General features: G+C 45.4%; 1 protein-coding gene across 4 annotated transcripts in view; it reads right to left on the minus strand.

Moving 5' to 3' along the window:
• Window positions 1-18,338, minus strand: part of LOC149311553 (filamin-C) — an 88,646-nt gene extending 70,308 nt beyond the window's left edge. For all 4 annotated transcript variants that reach the window (XM_089527363.1, XM_089527362.1, XM_089527361.1 and 1 more), the window contains exons 1-2: window positions 18,231-18,338; window positions 16,739-17,106 (exon numbers count right to left, since the gene is read on the minus strand). In XM_089527363.1, the coding sequence (XP_089383489.1) occupies window positions 16,739-17,105 (367 nt within the window). In that variant the 5' untranslated portion in view covers window position 17,106; window positions 18,231-18,338. The remainder of the gene's footprint in view (window positions 1-16,738; window positions 17,107-18,230) is intronic.
• Window positions 18,339-20,174: the final 1,836 nt, after the last annotated feature.

Genomic DNA, 20,174 nt, shown 5'->3' on the forward strand with positions numbered 1-20,174 from the left:
TTTCCTTCTGTGTGATAAAGTCCTATGGTTCCATGATTCTCTTCTACAGATCTACATACACACAGCACAACACAACACAAGACAACACCGGCCCGCCCCCCACATAGCTGAGCACTGAAGTCGACCAGCTGCAGCTTGAAAACTGAGCCCTCTCTCATTCCTCCCTGGAGAGATGAGCTCAGTTGCAACATGTGCGAGATTTGTGTGTATGTGAGTGTGCTTGTGTCTGCACACCCACCAAAGTCCCTCCCTCCCTGTTTGCCCTTTTAAACAAAATAAACGGGTTGCCTTTCTCAAAGATGCCAAGTTTTCACTCTAGGCAAAAGCTTGGGAAAGATAATTTTGAGTACATTTGGTAGTCCAGAAAAGGAACTTTCCTAAGCTTGGTCTCATCAGCTGATACCCCGAGGCCACTTGGAAAAGTGTGATGAGGATCAATCAATCAATGACTGATGGAGATGAAAAAGAAAGGGAGAGGGAGGTTGTTGCCTAGGAAACGGAGCAGGGATGCAGGCCTGAGTGACGTCTGGTGACACAGCATCGGAAACATAACTCAGACCCATTTGGGGGATTGATCAAATTGATCAATCCGGTTTGCACCCAATCCAGACATGTTGAAGATTATAAATATACAGTGGGCCCTTTGTATCTGCTGGGATTTGGTTCCAGGAAACCCCATGGATACAAAAATCCATGGATGCTCAAGTCCCATTACATACAATGGGGTATTGTTGTTGTTGTTGTTGTTGTTGTTGTTGTTGTTGTTGTTGTTTGCTATCACTGGGCTCAGAGGGCTTCCCATGGCTACCCCATCTCTCTGCTCATAGAATCCATTGTTCCACTGGAAGTAGCTTGCAATGAGACAATGTTACATGGAACACTTTGAAAAGCAAGCCCTGGAAACAGCACCCAAAAAGCCTAGCACATGGTTCCGATATGTGGACGACACTTTCGCCATCTGGAGCCATGAAGAAGAAGATCTGGCTGTGTTTCTGAACCATCTGAACAACATCCACCCGAACATCCAATTCATGGTGGAAAAAGAAAAGGAAGGCACATTGCCATTCCTGGATGTCCTGGTCATTTGCAAACTGAACAACGTTTGGGCTACACAGTGTACAGAAAACCTACACACACGGACAGATACCTACACAAGAAGTCCAACCATCACCCAGGGCAAAAAAGAAGCACAATAAAAATACTGTTAGACTGGGCAAAATGGATGTGTGAACCCCACTTCTAGGAAGATGAAATGAAGCACCCAGACTGGGCTTTACAGGCTAATGGTTATTCCAGCTCAGACATCAGAAGGGCTGTCAGGCCCAGGAAAACCCAGAGGAGTGAAGACAAACAACTATCCAAAGGGAAGGTATTTGTACCATACATCAAAGGAGTCACAGACAGAATAGAGAAAGCGGTGAGGAAACACAACCTCCAAATGGTTTACAAACCGACCAAGAAAATCCAGCAAATGCTTTGCTGAGCGAAGGACAGAACAGACCCTCTTGCGGACGCAGGAGTTTACCACATAGCAAGCAGCTGGGGACAAGTCTACATAGAGACCACTAAACGCAGTGTACAAACATGAATCAAGGAACATGAGAGACACTGCAGACAGAAGAATCAGCAGTAGCAGAACAAGTTATAAACCATCCTGGGCATAAAATATTGTTTGAAAACACTGGAATTCTGGATCAGGCAAACAACTATCAGGTCAGAATGCACAGGGAAGCCATTGAAATCCATAGACACCTAGACAACTTCCATAGCCGTGGCAGTTAAAGTGGTGCCAAACTGCTTTATTTCTGCAATGTGGCAGAAGCCCAGAATCTGCCTTATTCTAATACCTTTATTTCATGAAATGGTTGCTGCCCAATTTGTTTAGCTACCCAGTTTGCATCAATTATTACCATTTATTACAGTGAGTATAACTACACAGCTGGGCTTCTATTGACTTCTAAAGAATAATAAGCAGCCGTGTTCATCTGAAAACCATCTGGTACCTCTCAACTTTCCACAGTTAATAGAGCCCGGCATGGTTTGCTCAAGATGGAGATGGTTTGAGGTTCACAACCAGATTTTATTTTTCCAAAAATGGAGGATCAACTTTTTCTGCCAGCCTTGCTTCTGACATTTCTTGGCTGCTGGCCAGGGGATGATGGGAATTTGAGTGCCAACAAGTAACCTGCCCAAGATCAGAAGTGAATATTCAGGCTCAGCTTCAAAATCTCTATAGGAGAAGATTCCACCACTTCCCAAAGCAATTTGTTTTCACTTCCAAAATGGAAGGTCCATTGCAAGATTCAACTTAGATACTACTGTACATTCAACTAGTAGCTATGTTTCAGCCTAGGGGATTCTGGGAGTTGCAGTCCCCTTTAAAAAAAAGGTTAAAAATCAACACTTTAAATTGTGCATAAGATTTAGGAGGCCAGAAATTTCGGAATGGTCCTCAGCTGCTCACAGCAGCTGTCTCTGGAAGCAGAGTCCAAGCTTAACCAGTTGAGATGGAAGACAGTAGGATTAATCTGGGAATGTTTGCCTCCCCCGCACAAACACACACACAAAACACATACACCAAACCTCTTCTCACTCTCTGGCTTTGCAGCTGCCCAGCCTAGCCCAAGGGCAGCATGAATAACCCAGGCCTGGGTTCTGCCTTTCCTTCACTCCCATAAATCAAGAATAGAGGAGCAGATTCTTTACATGCATCACATCTTGCCAGGATCAATTGCAGGCAGCTGGGAAAGAGCCAAAATCACAGCCCTGGTAGAGAGGGTTTCCAGAGGTCCCCTGGTCCACCTCCTCCCCACACCAGGATCTTTCATGCCACTTTCCTTCACACACACACACACACACACACACACACACCCCAAGCCATTACACATCAAACCAGGTTATAACCTGGCAGGGGGTTTCTCTGGTTACAATTACATTGGGCCCTTGGTACCCGCTGCAGTTTGGTTCCAGGACCACCACCACCCCATGGATACCAAAAGCCATGGATGCTCAAGTCCCATGATATACAATAGGATATTATTATTATTATTATTATTATTACAGTGAATCCTTGATATCCACTGGGTATCATCAAGTGGTGGTTCCAGGACCCCGCCATGGATACTAAAATCAAGTCCCATTAAGTACAATGGGTTATTTCTATTAGTAGTAGTAATAGTAGTAGTTGTATTATAGTGGCCCTTGGTATCCACTGGGGTTTGGTTCCAGGATCCACCCACTCCTGTGGAGACCAAAATCAAGTACTATTATGTACAATGGGGATGATGATGATGATTATGATGATGATGATTATAGTGGAATTTGGTATCTGCTGGGGTTTGGTTCCAGGACCTCTCATAGATACCAAACAAGTGCCATTATATACAATGGCATAGTAACATCTCCAGGACCAAAGTTTGGAAACCACTGAATTAAAACAACAGATCAACTTAAGTGGGAAAGGCTGTTAAAAACTGTTTAAAAATATTGTGTACAAAATCCCATGCATTTAAGGCATCTACGAAACCTACATGAATTTCCCATTTAGACTTGGGTCCCATCTGCAAGCTATCTCAATATTTAAAAATTCCCCCCAAAAAATCCAAAATATTTCTGGTCCTGAGGATTTTGGATAAGAGAGACTCAGTCAGTGATCTACTGATCCAAGTCCAAGTAACCAGGATCAGATTCCTTGGAATTCTTGGACTCTAGGAAGAGGATGAAGAAGAGGAGGAGGAGATGCCAGGAGGAGATACAAATGGGTTTCATGGTCTACCACATAGTCATATCTGGAGTTATAGACCATCGACAGTTCAGATTCTATCCAGTATCTAGGAATCAGTGAGATATGTATCACTGCTGGATAATGCGGCCAGTTGCAAGTAGTGTTTGCAATTTTGCTGTTGGGATCCTATCCAAAGCAACTTCATTCTGATGTTTTGCCCAACTGTTAGGAATTGCTCCCAGAGCACCTCTTACTTTTCTTGTTGGTGTTATTCTCAGATTTACAGTCTACCAGATGTTAGTGAGTGAAATTTTTGACTATCAGTCATTCAGATTCTTTCCATAAATCAGAGAATCAGAGGAACATCGTGGGATCAAGTGCGCCATTCCAAGTACTTGTCACTTTTTACAACTGGGCTCCTTGTGATCTTATCCAGGGTGGTTTCAATTCAGATGGCTTGTCGAGTTAGTCTGTGGTTATTGTTATTATTATCATTACATACCAGCCAGCATTTCACAGCTGGAAACCAGGACCATGTGGCCAAGCAACATTTCAACGTGGTCCAGACAGCAAAAGGAAGAACAAGAAATCTAGCAGAGGCTGCAGCAGCAGAGTGCTTTTGCCTGAGCTAACAGGGAATTCTGCCTCCAAGGGTGCATCTACACTACAGAAATAATGCAGTTTGACACCACTTTATCTACCCTGGCTCCATCCCACAAAATCCTGGGATTTGTAGTTTGGTGGGGGCCCAGCACTATTTGCAGAGAAGGTGAAAGACCTTGCAAAACTACAAATTCCAGGATTCCATAGGATGGTGCTACATCACTTAACATGGTGTCAAACTGCATTATTTCTACAGCGTAGATGCACCTATATATTAATTAAATGTAACATTTCCAAAATTTGCTGACACAAAGGAAACATGATTTGCTACCTTGCAATCTGTCCAGGGTCACTTTTCTCAAAAAGTTCAGACTTCTCCCAAATTGTGTCCTAGGGTGTGTACTTTTGTGAGGCACCAACACTCTTTGGCAATGAGGGCTTAAAGACTTTGCAAAACTACAAATCCCAGGATTCCAAAGGATGGAGCTACAGCACTTAAAGGGGTATCAACCTGCATTATTTCCACTGTAGATATATCCTGAGTTAACTGAGTGCAAACTATTTCTGTCCTTTGACCTCAGTTCAACTGCAGAAAGCTGAGGAAAAGGAGAGAAAGCAAGAGATGGAGAGAGAAACAGGGACATTTAAAAAGCAGCTGGAAGAGTAGGATGGCAGAGGATTACCATCGCTGCCAAACTGGGACCGTTAAAGGCTATGTCATTAACGATATGTGAGCCAATTTGATCTCCTTCCTAAGCATCAGAGCACAGTAGAAATTCTATAAACAAACAAATTGCAGTGGGCCCTTGGTCTGCGCAGGGGTTTGGTTCTAGGACCCCCCTTGGATACCGAAATCCACGGATGCTCAAGTCCCATTAAATACAATGGCACAGTAAGTTCGTGCCTTTTGTATAAAATGGCAAAATCAAGGTCTGCTTTTTGAAGTTGATATATTTTAAAACTATTTTCAACCGTGGATGCTTGAATCCATGGACAAAAAAGAATCCATGGATATGGAGGGCTGACTCTAACTTGCACCAACTTGGCAACTAGTATTTGCCAGTCGCAAATACTACTTGTTCCAAGAGCACATGGAGAGAAAAGGCAACTGAAGTTGAAACAGCAGAGGAAGAGGGAAAATGTGTTGTTCTGTTTTGGGACACATTAGTAGACAAAGAAACTCTCCTTCCCCGCCACCTTTGCAAAGATGCTCCGCTTTCCCACGTTCCGTGGAGAGGCCTCCCAAGCGGAACTGTCCTGTCCTCTCTCCCAACACTTGATATCCTCTCACTCCTCTGTCCCCAAAATAGCAGCCTTGCCTTCTTTGCAAGGGGATCAGGGGGCTGGTTCCTGTTCTGGTCAAGTGCCCAGAACCTTCACACAAAGTTGCCAACTGGTTGCTGTTGTTTTTCCAGAACTGCTGTTCCTCCATCCTGACACCTTCTCTGCTCCTTACAATCTGTGGTTCCTGGAAATGCCAGCATCCCACCCACCCATGACTTCCTGAACATAGGGAAGTGCTGCAACATGCACCAAAACAAAGAGATCCAGTCCCAATTTAGGGACAGTCCTGACACAGCAAGCACCTGACCCCTCAAGGGAAACTGTCATTATTGGATGCATTATGCACCATGGTTGCACGGCGCAAAGCTCTGCATGGGGTGCAATGCATGGACTGAACTATGCAACCCCTGTGGGGAATGGCAACGCTGCACCACGATCAAATGTGCAGCTGAAGGTACAACTGAACACACAATCCAATGTGTGCCTGTATGCGCAATGCCACCACCTGCCCAACTCTACTTGCAAGCCTTAAAATGAACACAACTGTTTTGTAGCGCAAATCTCCCTTTGCGGTGTCACACATTGATTGCGTTGCACAAATCTTGTGTGGCATGGGAAAGTTGCAGAAGTGAAAGCACACCTGAATGAATAACTGTCTTGCACGCACACAGGTATCGACTTGCACAATGTGAGTGTGCAATAGCTTCACATGCACAAATGGTATTGCCTTGAGTTTCCATTTTGGGAGAAAGGTGGGATATAAATAAATATAATAATAACAATACTTCTGTAATAACTGTGCTTGAACTGAGTGCAAATCTTGTATGGCACAGGAAAATTGCAGGAACGAAGGCACACCTGAATGCATAATTGATGTGCATGCACATAGGTATTGGCAAGCGCAATGTGAGTGTGCAACAGCTTCACATACACAAATGGCCCTGCCTTGAGTCTCTATTTTGGGAGAAAGGCGAGATATAAATGAATATAATAATAATACAATCACAATAACTGGGCTTGAACTGAATGCAAAGATTCTGCATCATACAAAAATGCCAGACCCCTTCCACAGAGGTCTACAGAGTCACACTCTCTCAGCCACAGAGGATGGCAATGGCAAACACCCTCCAAAGAAACTTGCCAAGAAAACCTTCTGATAGGTTCGTCTTAGAGTTGGAAACAACAACAAAGTACAATCATTTGTAATTACACAACTACAGATGCTGAGCATATATATATATATAGAGAGAGAGAGAGAGAGAGAGCGCCAAGGAAAATACAAGCTGGAGGAAGGGGCTTTCCTATTCTTGGGTCAGCCTCTTGGCTTAATGGGGATGTGGAGGCAATACTATCACCCTCCTCTGTTGCCAGGAGAGGAATCTATGCCCAAAGATAGACAATGAAACACAAAAGGCTTTGCTGGGGAGCTGTGGCATCCCTGGAATCTCTCGCAGCAAATCCAACTCCCCTCTTTCTATATATACCCCGTACTTTTGCCAAGCAGCTTAACTCTTGGAAAAGGTGGTTTTTCATTGCACAAATGTGCACACACACACACAGAATGGAACTTATTAAAAATGGGTTTCTTTCTTCAGCCTCTCTTTTCAGGATGGCAGGAAAGATTATTTCTGAGCTATACAACTATATAAATATATATAAATACAAGCTATATAACAGCCATTCTTTTTTTCAGTCTCCCAATCAAGAGGCTATCATTTAAGCCTAATGTTTGCATTTATTGACTACTACGGACCCATTTTTTCCTTCCACAACAGGATTTACTCAGAGATGCATGCCTCAACAACCAGACTTGTACATTAAGCCCATGTTTACCCCACAATGACTACAGTTGATCCTCCACATTTGCGGCTTTGGCTTTTGTGGATCTGATTATTTGCAGTTTTGATTAATATAACTTGTGACTCCAAATCTCTATATTTGACCCATTATCATCATAAATTCTTCCCAAATCTATGCTCAATTTTATCTACAGATTCTTCTGCAGGAAAAAAAATGCATCTATGTATCACATTTATTTTAGCTTATTCAATTTCTCTTAATTCATGTAGTTTTCCTGCCTTTGTTTGCTGTACAATAAAGCAACATGGGAATTGGTGTGTTTTGCACAAAAGCACACTTCATCTGGGAGCCAGCGTGGCGTAACGGTTTGAGTGTTGCAATACAACTCTGGAGACCAGAGTGGAAACCCACTGGGTCATCTTGGACAAGTTACACTCTCTCAGCCTTAGAGGAAAGCAGTGGCAAACCTCTTCTGAACAAATCTTGCCAAGAAAACCTAATGACAGGTTTGCCATCAGTCAGAAACAACTGAAAGGCACACAAGAACGCATCATCTGCCTCCAAGCACCTTTCCTGAGCAGGAAAACCATGCTTTCTTTGCACAAACCAATTTTCCCCAGCAAAGTCTCAGTGTACAGATAGTGCTTGAAAATGCCAAGATTGAACTATGCCCACTCTGATCTTAAAAACAATTTTCAGGTTTCCAACCTTTGGTTCTCCAGATATTTTGGACTTCAGCTCCCAGAATGCCTGACTGTTGGACAAGCTGCCTGGGGCTTCTGGGAGCTAAAGTCCAAAACACCTGGAGGACCAAAGTTTGGGAACCAATGGAATAGAGGAAAAGGCCTCGCCTTATGCTCTTCCCCCTTTTTTGTTTCCCCCCTAAACCATCTCTCTTTTGCCCAAACCACTCCGCAGCCCTACATCCCACGGGGCCCAAATCCCTTCCAGATTGTCTCTATTGCTCCTTCCAGCTGCTACACTGTTCAACATCTGGGCTCTTAAAGGGCCTTGGCCCCCTCCATCTCTCCTCCCCTGGGCTGCACCAGCTGCGTCAGTTCACCCCACTTACAAGGGGGAGGAAGAAGCTGTGCCAGATAAAAGAGAGAGAAGATTTACAAGGCACCCCAGGGAAGGTCTGGGGGGGGGGGGCTGGTCCCACTTTCAGGGCTCCCCTTGCTTGCTTTCTTACTTGCTGCCTTCTTTCCTTCCTTTCTTGCCTTCCCTGCCTGCCTCTTTCCTTGCTTCCTTGCTTCCTTCTTTCTTTCCCTGTCTGCTTCCTTCCTGCTTTCCTTTCTTCCTTCTTTGTCTGCTTACCTGCTTCCTTCCTTCCTTCCTTCCTTCCTTCCTTCCTTCTATACTGGGAAAGTGTAAAAAAAAAATTGGCAGGCTAATGACCTAGTATTTATAGCTGTATCATGAATTGACTCCAGATTCTGAAAAGAATCCACCAAAACTGAGTTTCTCGAGCAAGGCACTGAAAATATTTGCAAGCTCTTAAGTTTTAGAACACATTGGAAAAAAATCTCCCATTTGGCAGTTTATCAAAGACGATTGCTGTTTCGTTTTTGGTTCAAGGTCTCTTTGCCTTGGAAGAACCAGGCCTAAGAAATGGGAGAAAAGTCTATTAAGTTACGAAACTGGCAAGTCTGGAAATAGAACCTGAGCAGAAAAAATAGGGCTATGTTTCTCTCCCAAGACCAAAAAACTGAATGTGGTCCATTAGTTAAGCAGAGTCCATTAAATACAGTTGACTTGGATATATAACAAGAGAGCCAGTGTAATGTCTTGGGCTGCATCTGCACTGCAGAATTAATGCAGTTTGACACCGCTTTAACTGCCATGGCTCAATGGAATTCTGAGTTTGTAGTTTGGAGAAATAAACCACATCATTATGCCAAAGCATGCTGGGGCCTCACCAAACTGCATTATTTCTGCAGTGTAGATGCACCCCTAGTACCAATGCAGGATATTGGCATGGTGCTGGAACAGCCATTAGCAACTTGAAAAGAAACTCTCACCTCTTGGCAGCCATGGGCAAAAGCGCCCGCCACCGGCCATGCCGAATTAGTTTGTTGTTGACCATTGCCCCAGCTGTCCAATGTCTCTATGTGCCGCACTCTAATCTGCTTCCACCAGAGGAGAAATTCCCACACTTGAATGGCGAGGAGGGGGCAGAGGCGGTGGCACTGCCTACATGTTGGCACAATTGCTTCACTCCCACCCTTTGCCTGAGCGGCATGCAGTGCCAACGGGTGGCACACATATTTAGAAGAGAAGAAAGTTAACTTTTGGAGCCCTTGCAAAAAACGGTCTTGCAGAGGATGATTCTGCCTTGTTCCAAAGGCACTTGATCTAGTGGGTAGGAAAAGGTTTGCAATTGCAATAAAGCAGACTGTACAGGTCGAGTCTCCCTTCTATAAATGCTTCAGATCAGAAACCTTTGCATTTCGGAGTTTTCGGATTTTGGAATATTTGCACATACATATAAGAAGATATTTTGGAGATGGGACCCAAGTCTAAACATGGCATTCATTTATGTATAGACCTTATACACATAGCCTGAAGTTCATTTTATGCATAATATTTTAAATAATGTTCTGCATGACAGAAAGTTAGTGTACACTGGACCATCAGAAAACAAACATGTCACTGTCTCAGCCAGCCATGGGGACAATTTTGGGCTTTGGAGTACAGTTGGCCCTCCACATTCACTGCAGTTAGGGGAAAGTGGAAAAACCACAAACAAAAAAGCGCTTATGTTTTTACCTGAAAGAAACCTCTCTAGGAATCTCCAGGTCCTCCAGCGCAACTCTATGGCTAACATCTACCAGAAGTTGGCCATAGAATCTTGCTGGAGGACCTACAAATGCCTAGAGAAGTGTTTCCTCTAGTAATCTCCAAGTCATCCAGTGCAACTCTATGGTCAACCTCCAACAGAGTTGTGCTGAAGGCCCTAGAAATTCCTAGAGAACATATTAATCAAATCAAATCAGATCAAATTACGAATGTAAATAAAATCAAATTATTAATGTAAAAGTTGAAATAAACAGATAATCAATTTTAAAAATCCACAAGTTATCAAAGTCGCAAAAGTCAAAGCCGCAAATGTGGAGGGCCGACTGTATTTCAGAATTCTGGATAGGGAAGACTCAACTTGTACTTTAAAGATACTAAGAGGAGGAATGGTAAGAGAGTGTGACTCATCCAAGGTCATCAACTGGGCTTCAATGACCAAGTAGGGATTCGAACCCTGGTCTCCAGAGTCGTAGTCCACCAGCAGCAGCCCATGCTGGATCTAAACTGCAAGGCTTCATGTTTGCAGGGCAGAGACTCTTACTCTTTTTTGCGCTCGGCTGAGCAACTCATCCCCAGCTGGAGCCAAAAGCCGGAGCAGAAGCCAAGCCAAATAAACCCATGAAGGAGGATGCAATCTGCACTCCAACTTCATTATTCTTCCGACTATTTGTTCAGGCTGCTGGATTTGGATGGTTTTGGCACACAGTGACACGCATGACCTATTCCCCTCCTGACTCTCACTTCGTGTTTCTCCCTGTTTTGCAGCCTTGCCTTCTCTCTCCATCTCTGCTTACTGTTTTCTCTCTCTTATCTGCATTCAGATTGCAAGGGCTTTGGGGCAGAGAACTACCTTTCTTTACTTACTTACTTACTATCTATCTACAAGAATATCCCTCACCCAGACGTCCGAAATCTGAAATACTCCAAAATCCAAAATCCAAAACAGTCCACATGGTGGCTGCAGACACCTTTGCTTTCCGAGGGTTCAGGTTACACAAACTTTGTTTTATGCAACAATGATTAAAAATACAATGTATATAATTACCTTCCGGCTATGTGTATACAGTTAGCCCTCTTTATCCATGGATTCCTTATCCACGGACTTCTTATCCACAGATTTAAGCATCCATGGCTTGAAATATATATATATATATATATATATATACACACACACACACACACACACACACACACACACACACACACACCAAATAGCAAACTTGATTTTGCTGCTTTATGTAGGGGTCACTATTTTACTACACTGTATACAATGGGACTTGAGCATCCACAAATGCTGATATCCACAGGGGTCCTAGCGGATATCAAGCGCTCATTGTAATGTGTATATGAAACATTGAATCCAGTTACCTTTGCTTTCAAACAGTTCAGTGTATGCAGACTTTGTTTTGTGTACATAAGCATGTAAAATATTGTTTTACCTTCACCTTTTGTATATAAGGTGTGCATGAAACACTGTACACTGTAATGTGTATATGAAAAAGAAATGCATTTAAGGTTTAGACTTGGGTCCCATCTCCAAGACATCTCATTATGCATATGTAAATATTCCAAAATCCAAACCACTTCTGGTCCCAAGCATTTCAGATAAAGGAGTCTCAACCTGCATACACACACACACACACACACACACACACACGAGCCTGGAGCCTAAGGAAACTCAGAAGGAGAACATCCCATTGACATACCCTTGCAATAAAAGGTCAGGCAAGAGAAAAGTCCCATGTCCACTGGGCCTCATTTGACCAATAGCCAAGACCCAATGTGGTATAGTCGCTAGAGCATTGGACTATGACTCTGGAGGTCAGGGTTTGAATCCTGGCTCAGCCATGGGAGAACTTAGGCAGGCCACACTCTCTCAGCCTCAGAGGAAGCCAAAGGCAAACCTTCTCTGAACACATATTGCCAAGAAAACCCCCTGATTGGGTCGCCTTAGGACTGCCATAAGTTGGAAATCATTTGGAGGCACACACCACCAACAACAACAAACAACAACACAATTGTTCGAATGGAGCAAAAAGGCAACTGAAGTTGAAACGAAGGGAAAATGTGTTGTCCTCAGAGTATGGCAATGTCAAATCCACTCTGAACAAATTCGCCAAGAAAACCAAATGATGACCTTTGGGTTGATCATAATACACATAATAGTAAGTCAGAAACAACTTGAAGAAACAAAGGGTGAAGGTAAAACAATACTTCACATCGTTTTTTGAGGGTTTTTCGTTCTATGTGGCCTTGTTCTAGAAACGTTTATTCCTGACTTCAGAAGATGCCAGCCACTGATGCCGGCAAAACGTCAGAAATAAACTCTTCTAGAACATGGCCACAGAACCCAAAAGACCCACAAAAAAGTATGGATGTTGGCCATGAAAGCCTTTGACTTCACAATATTTTAAATAGTTCTGTGCATGAAACAAGGTTTGTGTACACTGAACTGTTTGAAAGCAAAGGTGTCGCTCTCTCAGCCAGCCATGTGGGCAATTCTGGATTTGGGAATATTTCTGATTTTGGATTCTGGATAAGGAAGACTCAACCTGTATTACACTTTCCTACATTGTCCCTCCTCCTCTTTCTGTGCTGCAGCATACTCCAAACACATTAAGCCCAGCTGAAACCAGAGGCGCTCTCTGCAGCCAGCGAACTGGCATCCCATCTGAAGTTGCTCCAAAAAGAGAAGCTATTTTGAAGCCGGAGCTCTCAGGGGCCAAGCATGCAACAGCTGTTGGCATATACACAACCATGTAATGCATTTCAGCCCCAAAAGTGTTCTGTGTAACTGGGAAAGCTGATGTGCCACAAGAGCTTAGAGTCCAAGAAGAATTTGCCATTTGTCCTGGGAAGACAGGAGGTCCATAGGAAATTCTGCTGGGAGATAGGAGGATAGGAACTGAAAATAAAGACGCCAACTCAAATACGGATCAGCAATCTGCTCACTGAGCACCAGCGTGACATAGTGGTTTGGGTGTTGGACTACGACTCTGGAGACCAGGGTTCAATTCCCAGCTCAGCCGTGAAATGCACTGGGTGACCTTGGGTAAGTCACACTCTCTCAGCCTCATGGGAGAACAATGGCAACCCTCCTCTGAACAAACCTTGCCTCATGACCTTAGAGTCACCATAAGTTGGAAACACACAACAACAACAACAAATCTGCTTATTGTGGGTGTTCCCATTGTTGAGCTGAAAAGCTCTATGTAACCTGGGAAGACTGCATCCTACAAGAGCCAAGAAAAAGTACATGTTGAGTTTTCCTTATCCGAAATGTTTGGGACCAGAAGAAGTGTTTTGGATTTTGGATTTTGGATTTTGTATTCTGGGATACCTGTATTTGCATATAGGTACATATCTTGGAGACAGGGCTCAAGTCTAAACACAAACTTCATTCACGTAATCACGTTTCATATACACTTTAGACACATAGCCTGTAGGTAATTTTATACCATATACCATAATTTTATACTATATTTTTAATAGTTTTGTGCATGAAACAAAATGTGTGTACACTGAATTATCAGTGTCTCAGCCACCCATGAAAAACGTTTTGGGTTTTGGAATATTTTGGAATTCCGGATAAGGGAGACTCAACCTATATAGCAGTGATTTGGGGTGGAGATGGGGAGATCTCACCCACGAAAGCCAACTGTATCCACAATTATTCTGCAGGACTCATGAAAGCCAGTGTGGCATAGTGGTTAGATCACTGGTCTAAGACTAGAGAGATCCTCACCCAGGGCCCCAATGAGGTATGAAGCTCAATGGCTGAGATCTTTGGCCCATCTCTGGCCTACCTTACAGGACTCTTGTGAGAGGAAAGTGTAGAGGGGGGAAAAGCCTTAGGTTTTGGAAGACAAAGGACATATCAGGGTAACTGAGCGTAAGAGTCTGGTAATATGGTTTTAAGCCATGTTACCTGCCCACAGGGTGCAATAATGCTATAGACACTAAACTGGAATGCCTGAAATGCACACAGCTTATATGCACAGATAAGGTGAACACGCATAGCAAGGAACCATAAAAGGTTCCTGCTCGTTGGCACAAATTCTTGGCGGACTCCAAACCGCCTCTTGCTTTCGAGGGCATTTGTGTTCCTGCAAAACTCCAAAAACTATCCTTTACAGAGTCGGTCAGTTTGGGACTCCAGGCAGCTCACAAGAGATTAAGGAAACACAGCTCCAAAGCACACTGCAGAAATAACGTGTGAGACATTTAGACTTCTCTGTCAGAGAGCTCTGGTACCTTGAGAATTGTAGTTCAGGGGGAAGGACTAGAGCTCTCTAGCAGGGCATTCTAAACCCTGACCAAACTACAAACCCCAGCACTCCATCAGACTGAAGCAATATGAACACAATATAACCGAGCAATATAGAGGCATCCTAGCAGAGCATTCTGACCGAACTACAAATCCCAGGATTCCAGAGGATGGTGCTATGGCAATTAAAGCAATATGAAAATGATATAACCAAGCAATATAGACAGCATTCTGCCTAGCACAGCATTCTGAGCAAACTACAAATCCCCAGAGTCCATAGAGCAGTTACAAATGCTTTACACCGATATATAACCATGCAGTACACAGGCCACCCCAAAAGGATTCAAAGCCCTTGTCCAAACTACAGATCCCCAGATTCCTCAGGATGGGGCTAGAACAGTTAAAGGGATATCAGACTGATATAACCAAGCAGTTCAGAAATGCCCTGGTGAGGTGTTCTAAGCCTGGGGCCAAACTACAAATCCCAGAATGGAGCCAAGAGAGTTAAAGTGGTATGAAATTGATACAAAAGTTCAGATACACAGACCATCTCCTCTAGCAAGTACACACACAAACAACCATCTGCTCCTTGCCTCCTATAGGGAGTAGGGGCTGGGGGCAAGGCTGAGATCAGTTGGGGGCAAAAGACAAAGCCCCTGTTCTTGGAACTGCTGTGGATTTTTGCCTGTTCTTGTTGGTGCTTAATTGTCTTCATTTTCCTGCACAAATTGGCATCTATTCACATCCATTCACCCTTCCTCTGCTGAAAATGCACAGCCATCAGAATCTGTGTGAGGCTGACAGACAGCCACACATACGAGAACAAGACTAAATGTGAAAGGGAACTAGGAGTCATAGTGAACCAGAAGTCGAGCATGAGTCAAAAGTGTGATGCAGCAGCTAAAAAGGCCAACGTGATTCTAGGCTGCACCTAGAATTGAGGGAAGTAATAGTGCCACTCTATTCTGCTTTGGTCAGGCCTCTCCTGGAATAATCCTGTGTCCAGTTCTGGGAACCATAATTCAAAAAGGATGTTGAGAAGCTGGAGCACGTCTAGAGGAGGGTGACCAAAAATGGTGAAGGGTCTGAAAACCATGAAGTTCTATGAGGAGAGACTAATTGGGAGCTGGGGATGTTTAGCCTGGAGAAGAGAAGGTTAAAAGGTAATATGATAGCCTTGTTTAAATACTTGAAGGGGTGTCATATTCAGGAGGGAGCAAGCTTGTTTTCTGCTGCTCCAGAGACTAGGACCCGGAGCAATGGATGCAAGCTCCAGGAAAAGAGATTCCACCTCAACATTAGGAAGAACTTCCTGACAGTAAGGGCTGTTTGACAGTGGAACACACTCCTTCCTTGGAGGTTGGCGGAGTTGTTTAGGACTTCAACTCCCAGAAGCCTTTGTCAGTTTGGGCAACAGCCAGGAATTCTGGGAGCAGAAGTCTAAAACATCTAGAAGATGTTTGTGAATCACTGCAGCATAGACCAGAATGGTGTAATGGTTTGGTGTTGGACTAGGACACAGTTCCAGTTCAGTCATGGAAACCCACCGAGTGACTTTGGGCAAGTCACACTCTCTCATCCTCAGAGGATGGCAATGGCATGTTTCTGAAGAAACATCCCCAAAAACCCTATGATAGGTTTGCCTTAGGGTCTCCATAAGTCAGAAATGACTCGAAGGCACACAACAACAATAGCAAACCATATCACTAATACACAGACAAGTAACACCAAGCAATATTTCATATCACACTACAGAGCAATGGGCTTCTCCTCCAGTACTGTTCCAGGTGAGGCCTGGCCAAAGCAGAACAGAGTGGGATTATTACTTCTCTCAATCTAGACATTATATTGATGCAGCCTAGAATAGCACTGGCCTTTTTAGCTGCCGCATCACACTGTTGACTCATGTTCAATTTGTGGTGCACTAGCACTCCTAGATCCCTTTCACACGTATAAGTCTCCTTAAGCCAGGTGTGCCCCATCCTATACCTATGTATTTCATTTTTTCACCCTAAGCGTAGGGCCTCCTTACATTTCTCCCTGTTGAGATTCACTTTGTTGCCTTATCTGCGCATGTAACGTTGTCTTTCATGTACCCATCTCTAACTAAAGCCACGCTGTTGTTGTTTTCTTTCCAGAGTGTGCTTTGTGAGACACCTGAGGCCCAAAGTAGGAGGAGGACGGTGGCACCCAAATGGAACAAAACGAAGTTGCATTGGCACAGTGCAAGGAGTGCCTCCGAGGCCCAGGAGGCCACTCACCGATGGAGACCAGCTTGATGTGCTCCCGGTCGAGGAACTCGAGGGCCACCGAGACGTTCTCCAGCTTCATCTGCCGGAAGTTGGGCCTGGCGTGGTACTTGCGGTACATCTTCTTCTGGCTGAGGACCTCCAGGAGGGCAATGAGCTTGAGCCCATCGCTCAGGTCCTTCTGGAGGTCCCCGATGCGCTTGTGGACGCACTTGAGATGCTCGTTGCACCATCGGGTGAAGGTGTTCTGCTGGATCTTCTTCCAGGGAGCATCCTCGGCCAGGTCCTTCTCGGTGGCCGGCATCTCCTCGGCCTCCTCGCCCGAGTAGTAGCTCTGGGACGGAGGGGGCGCCTGGTCGTAGTAGCTGTTGCTGTTCATCCTGAGGAGAGAGGGATGGAGAGCTGTCAGGGGAGAAGGAGCACCAAATGGAGGGAAGGAGGAAGGATGGAAGGGACCGAGGCACCGCTTCTGGGGAAGGAAGGAGGCCCAGGGCTGCCCAGGAAGAGGAGGAAGGAACCAGGAAAGGAGGAGGAGGAGGAGGAAGGAAGAGCAGGGAGGAGGAAGAGGAAGGAGGAGAAAAGGAAGGTGGAGAAGGAAGAAGATGATGAAGAAAGTAAAGAGGAAGAAATGAAGAAGGAGGAAGAGGAGGAGAAAGAAGAATATGGAGAAGGAGGGAGAAGGAGGAGAAGGAAGGAGGAAGAAGATGATGAAGCAGAAAAGGAAGAGGAGGAAGAAGGAGAAAATGAAGGAGGAGAAGATGAAGAAGAAGGAGAAGAGGATGGAAAGAAAAAAGTGAAAAGGAAGAAGGAAGAGGAAGAGGGAGAAGGGAGAAAAGAGGAGGAAGAGAGAGAAGAAGAAGGAAAAAGGAGGAGGAGGAGGAGGAAGGAAAAGCAGGGAGGAGGAAGATGAAGGAGGAGGAGAGGAAGGTGGAGAAGGAAGAAGATGATGAAGAAAGTGAAGAGGAAGAAAATGAAGAAGGAGGAAGAGGAAGAGAAAGAAGAATATGGAGAAGGAAGGAGGAAGAAGATGATGAAGCAGAAGAGGAAGAGGAGGAAGAAGGAGAAAATGACGGAAGAGAAGATGAAGAAGAAGAGGATGGAAAGAAAAAAGTGAAAAGGAAGAAGGAAGAGGAAGAAGGCGAAGGGAGGAAAGAGGAAGAAGTGGAAAGAGGAGGAAGAGAGAGAAGAAGAAGGAAAAAGGAGGAGGAGGAAGAAGAAAGTAAAGAGGAAGAAGAAGGGAGAGAAGAGAAAGAAGGGGAAGAAAGAAGAAGAAAAGAGGAGGAAGGAGGAGAAGAAAGTGAAGAGGAAGAAGGAGAAGGGACAGGAGAGGAAGGAGCAGGAAGCGAAAGGAGGAAGAAGATGAAGGCGAGGGAGAAGAGGAAGAAGGAGAGCGAGGAAGAAGGGGAGCGGAGTCCGGGGCAGCCTCCTCCTCCGCCGCACGTGCCGGGCTCTGTCCCGGGAAGGAGCCGAAGGGGGTCCCGAGGGGAGTCCGGGCGAGCGAGACCTGGCCTGGCTCCGGGGCTGCCTTCCTGGGCTGCTGCTGCTGCTGCTGCTCTTCCTTCCTTCCTTCTTTCCTTTCCTGGGACGAGGCTCCTTTGGCGGAGGCTCGGCGGAGGCGGCTGCTTTTAGGCGCCGGGCTCTTCGTCAGAGCGAAGGCCTCCCAGGAATGCCTCTCTGCCCCCCGCCTTCGGAGCAGCTGCTGCCCCGGGAGCCAGGCAGCGGGGAGCCCCGGGTGGCAGGCCCAGCCCCGACGGCCCCCTGCCTGCCATTGGCTGCTGCTGCTGCTGCTGCTGCTGCTCCAAAAAGAGAGAGAGAGAGAGGGAGTCCTTCTTGCTCTAAGTCCAGGTCCAGGAAAAAGCCTTCTCTGCTGTGGATGCTGGGACCCTCCAGGAGGACTTTGGGACTAGGTACTACAAGGCCCAGCATCCCCCCCAGCCTGGAGGGGACCCTCTCCCCCATCCACACACACAGAGAACAGCTGAGGTTTCTTGAATGGATCCTCTTTCAGATTAGCCTGGAGTTTGGGAAAGGTCCCTGTTTTGGACTGCAACACCCAGAATCCCCCACCAGACAGCAAAAGAGTACACACACATAGAGGAAGAGAGAGAAGCTGGGGATTCATGGAGTTGACCCTGTTTCGCCTTCTTATGGTGGAGCCTGGAAGAGTTGGTTTTCTGGACTACAACACCCAGAATCCCCAGACAGCCCCCCCCCCCACACACACACACACATATGCACAGTTGAGATATCACTGAGATGATCCTGTCGCAGTTCACGGTAGAGCTTGGGAAAGTACCTTTTCTGGACTGCAACACCCAGAATCCTCCAGCAGACAGCGAGAGAGCGGGGGGAGAGGTGATATTTCATTGACCTGAACCTGTGTCATCCCATAGTGGAGCTTAGTTCCTTCCTTTGGACTGCAACACCCAGAATCCCCCTCCAGCCCACCTGCTCCAGCTGGGATTTCATGGAGCTGGTCTTGTTTCAGCTCGTGGAGGAGCATGGGAAAGGTCTTTGGAGTGCAGCACCCACAATCCCCCCACACAGCACACAGCAGCTGGGGCTGCATTGAGTTGATCCCATTTCAGTCCACGGGGAGCTCAGGAAAGTTGTACTGCAATCTCCAGAATCCTCCCCACAGCAGCTGAGATTTCGTTTGAGTTCATCCTATTCCCTCTTACGGTTCCCCCTTTTTTGGACTGCAACATCCAGAATCCCCCCCAGCCAGCCCCAGAGCAGCTGGGATTTCACTGAGTTCATCCTGTTTCAGGTTATGATGGAGTTTGGGGAAATTCCCTTTTATTGGACTGCAACACCCAGAATCCCCCAACCTGGGGGATTCTGGGTGTTGAAGTAAAAAAAAATACTATTCCTAAACTAATCTTCCGTGAATGTTTCACTTTGGGATATATAGTTCACACAAGGAGAAAAGCGGAAGGGAAGCGTTAAAAATCAAAATGAAGGAGTGGGCAGAAAAGAGATCCCTGGTAGATTTCTAGGAGATCTGCAGTGGATCAGGAAGGATTTCTGATCCCCAGTTGTCCTTTCCAACTAGAAACTGCAAAAAAATTACTGTATTCCGCTGGAATCAACATTAACAACAAGAGTGCAGTGCAATGGGTTATAGAGTGCTGGACCAGGGCTTCAGAGAACCATGGTGGGGTCCTCCTTTTTGAGGAGGACAAAGGCTGCACCTGCACTGCAGAAATATTGCAGTTGATACCTCTTTCGCTGCCATGGCTCCATCCTTGAGAATGCTGGGCTCTGCAGTTCCCCCTTGGCAGAGAAGAAGGACAAAGACCTTGGGAAACTACAAATCCCAGATGCCATAGGTTGGAGGGGTTGCAAACTGCATATTTCCTGCTGTGTGTCTTCTATAGAAGTAACTGGAGAAAAGACAGGGATTTAAATGTTGCTCATAAATAATAACCAGGAATTATTATTACTA

Source organism: Sceloporus occidentalis, unplaced genomic scaffold, assembly GCF_023333645.1.
Source record: "Sceloporus occidentalis isolate IW3139 unplaced genomic scaffold, rSceOcc1.0.p SCAF_5, whole genome shotgun sequence".
NCBI classification, from domain to species: Eukaryota; Metazoa; Chordata; class Lepidosauria; order Squamata; family Phrynosomatidae; genus Sceloporus; species Sceloporus occidentalis.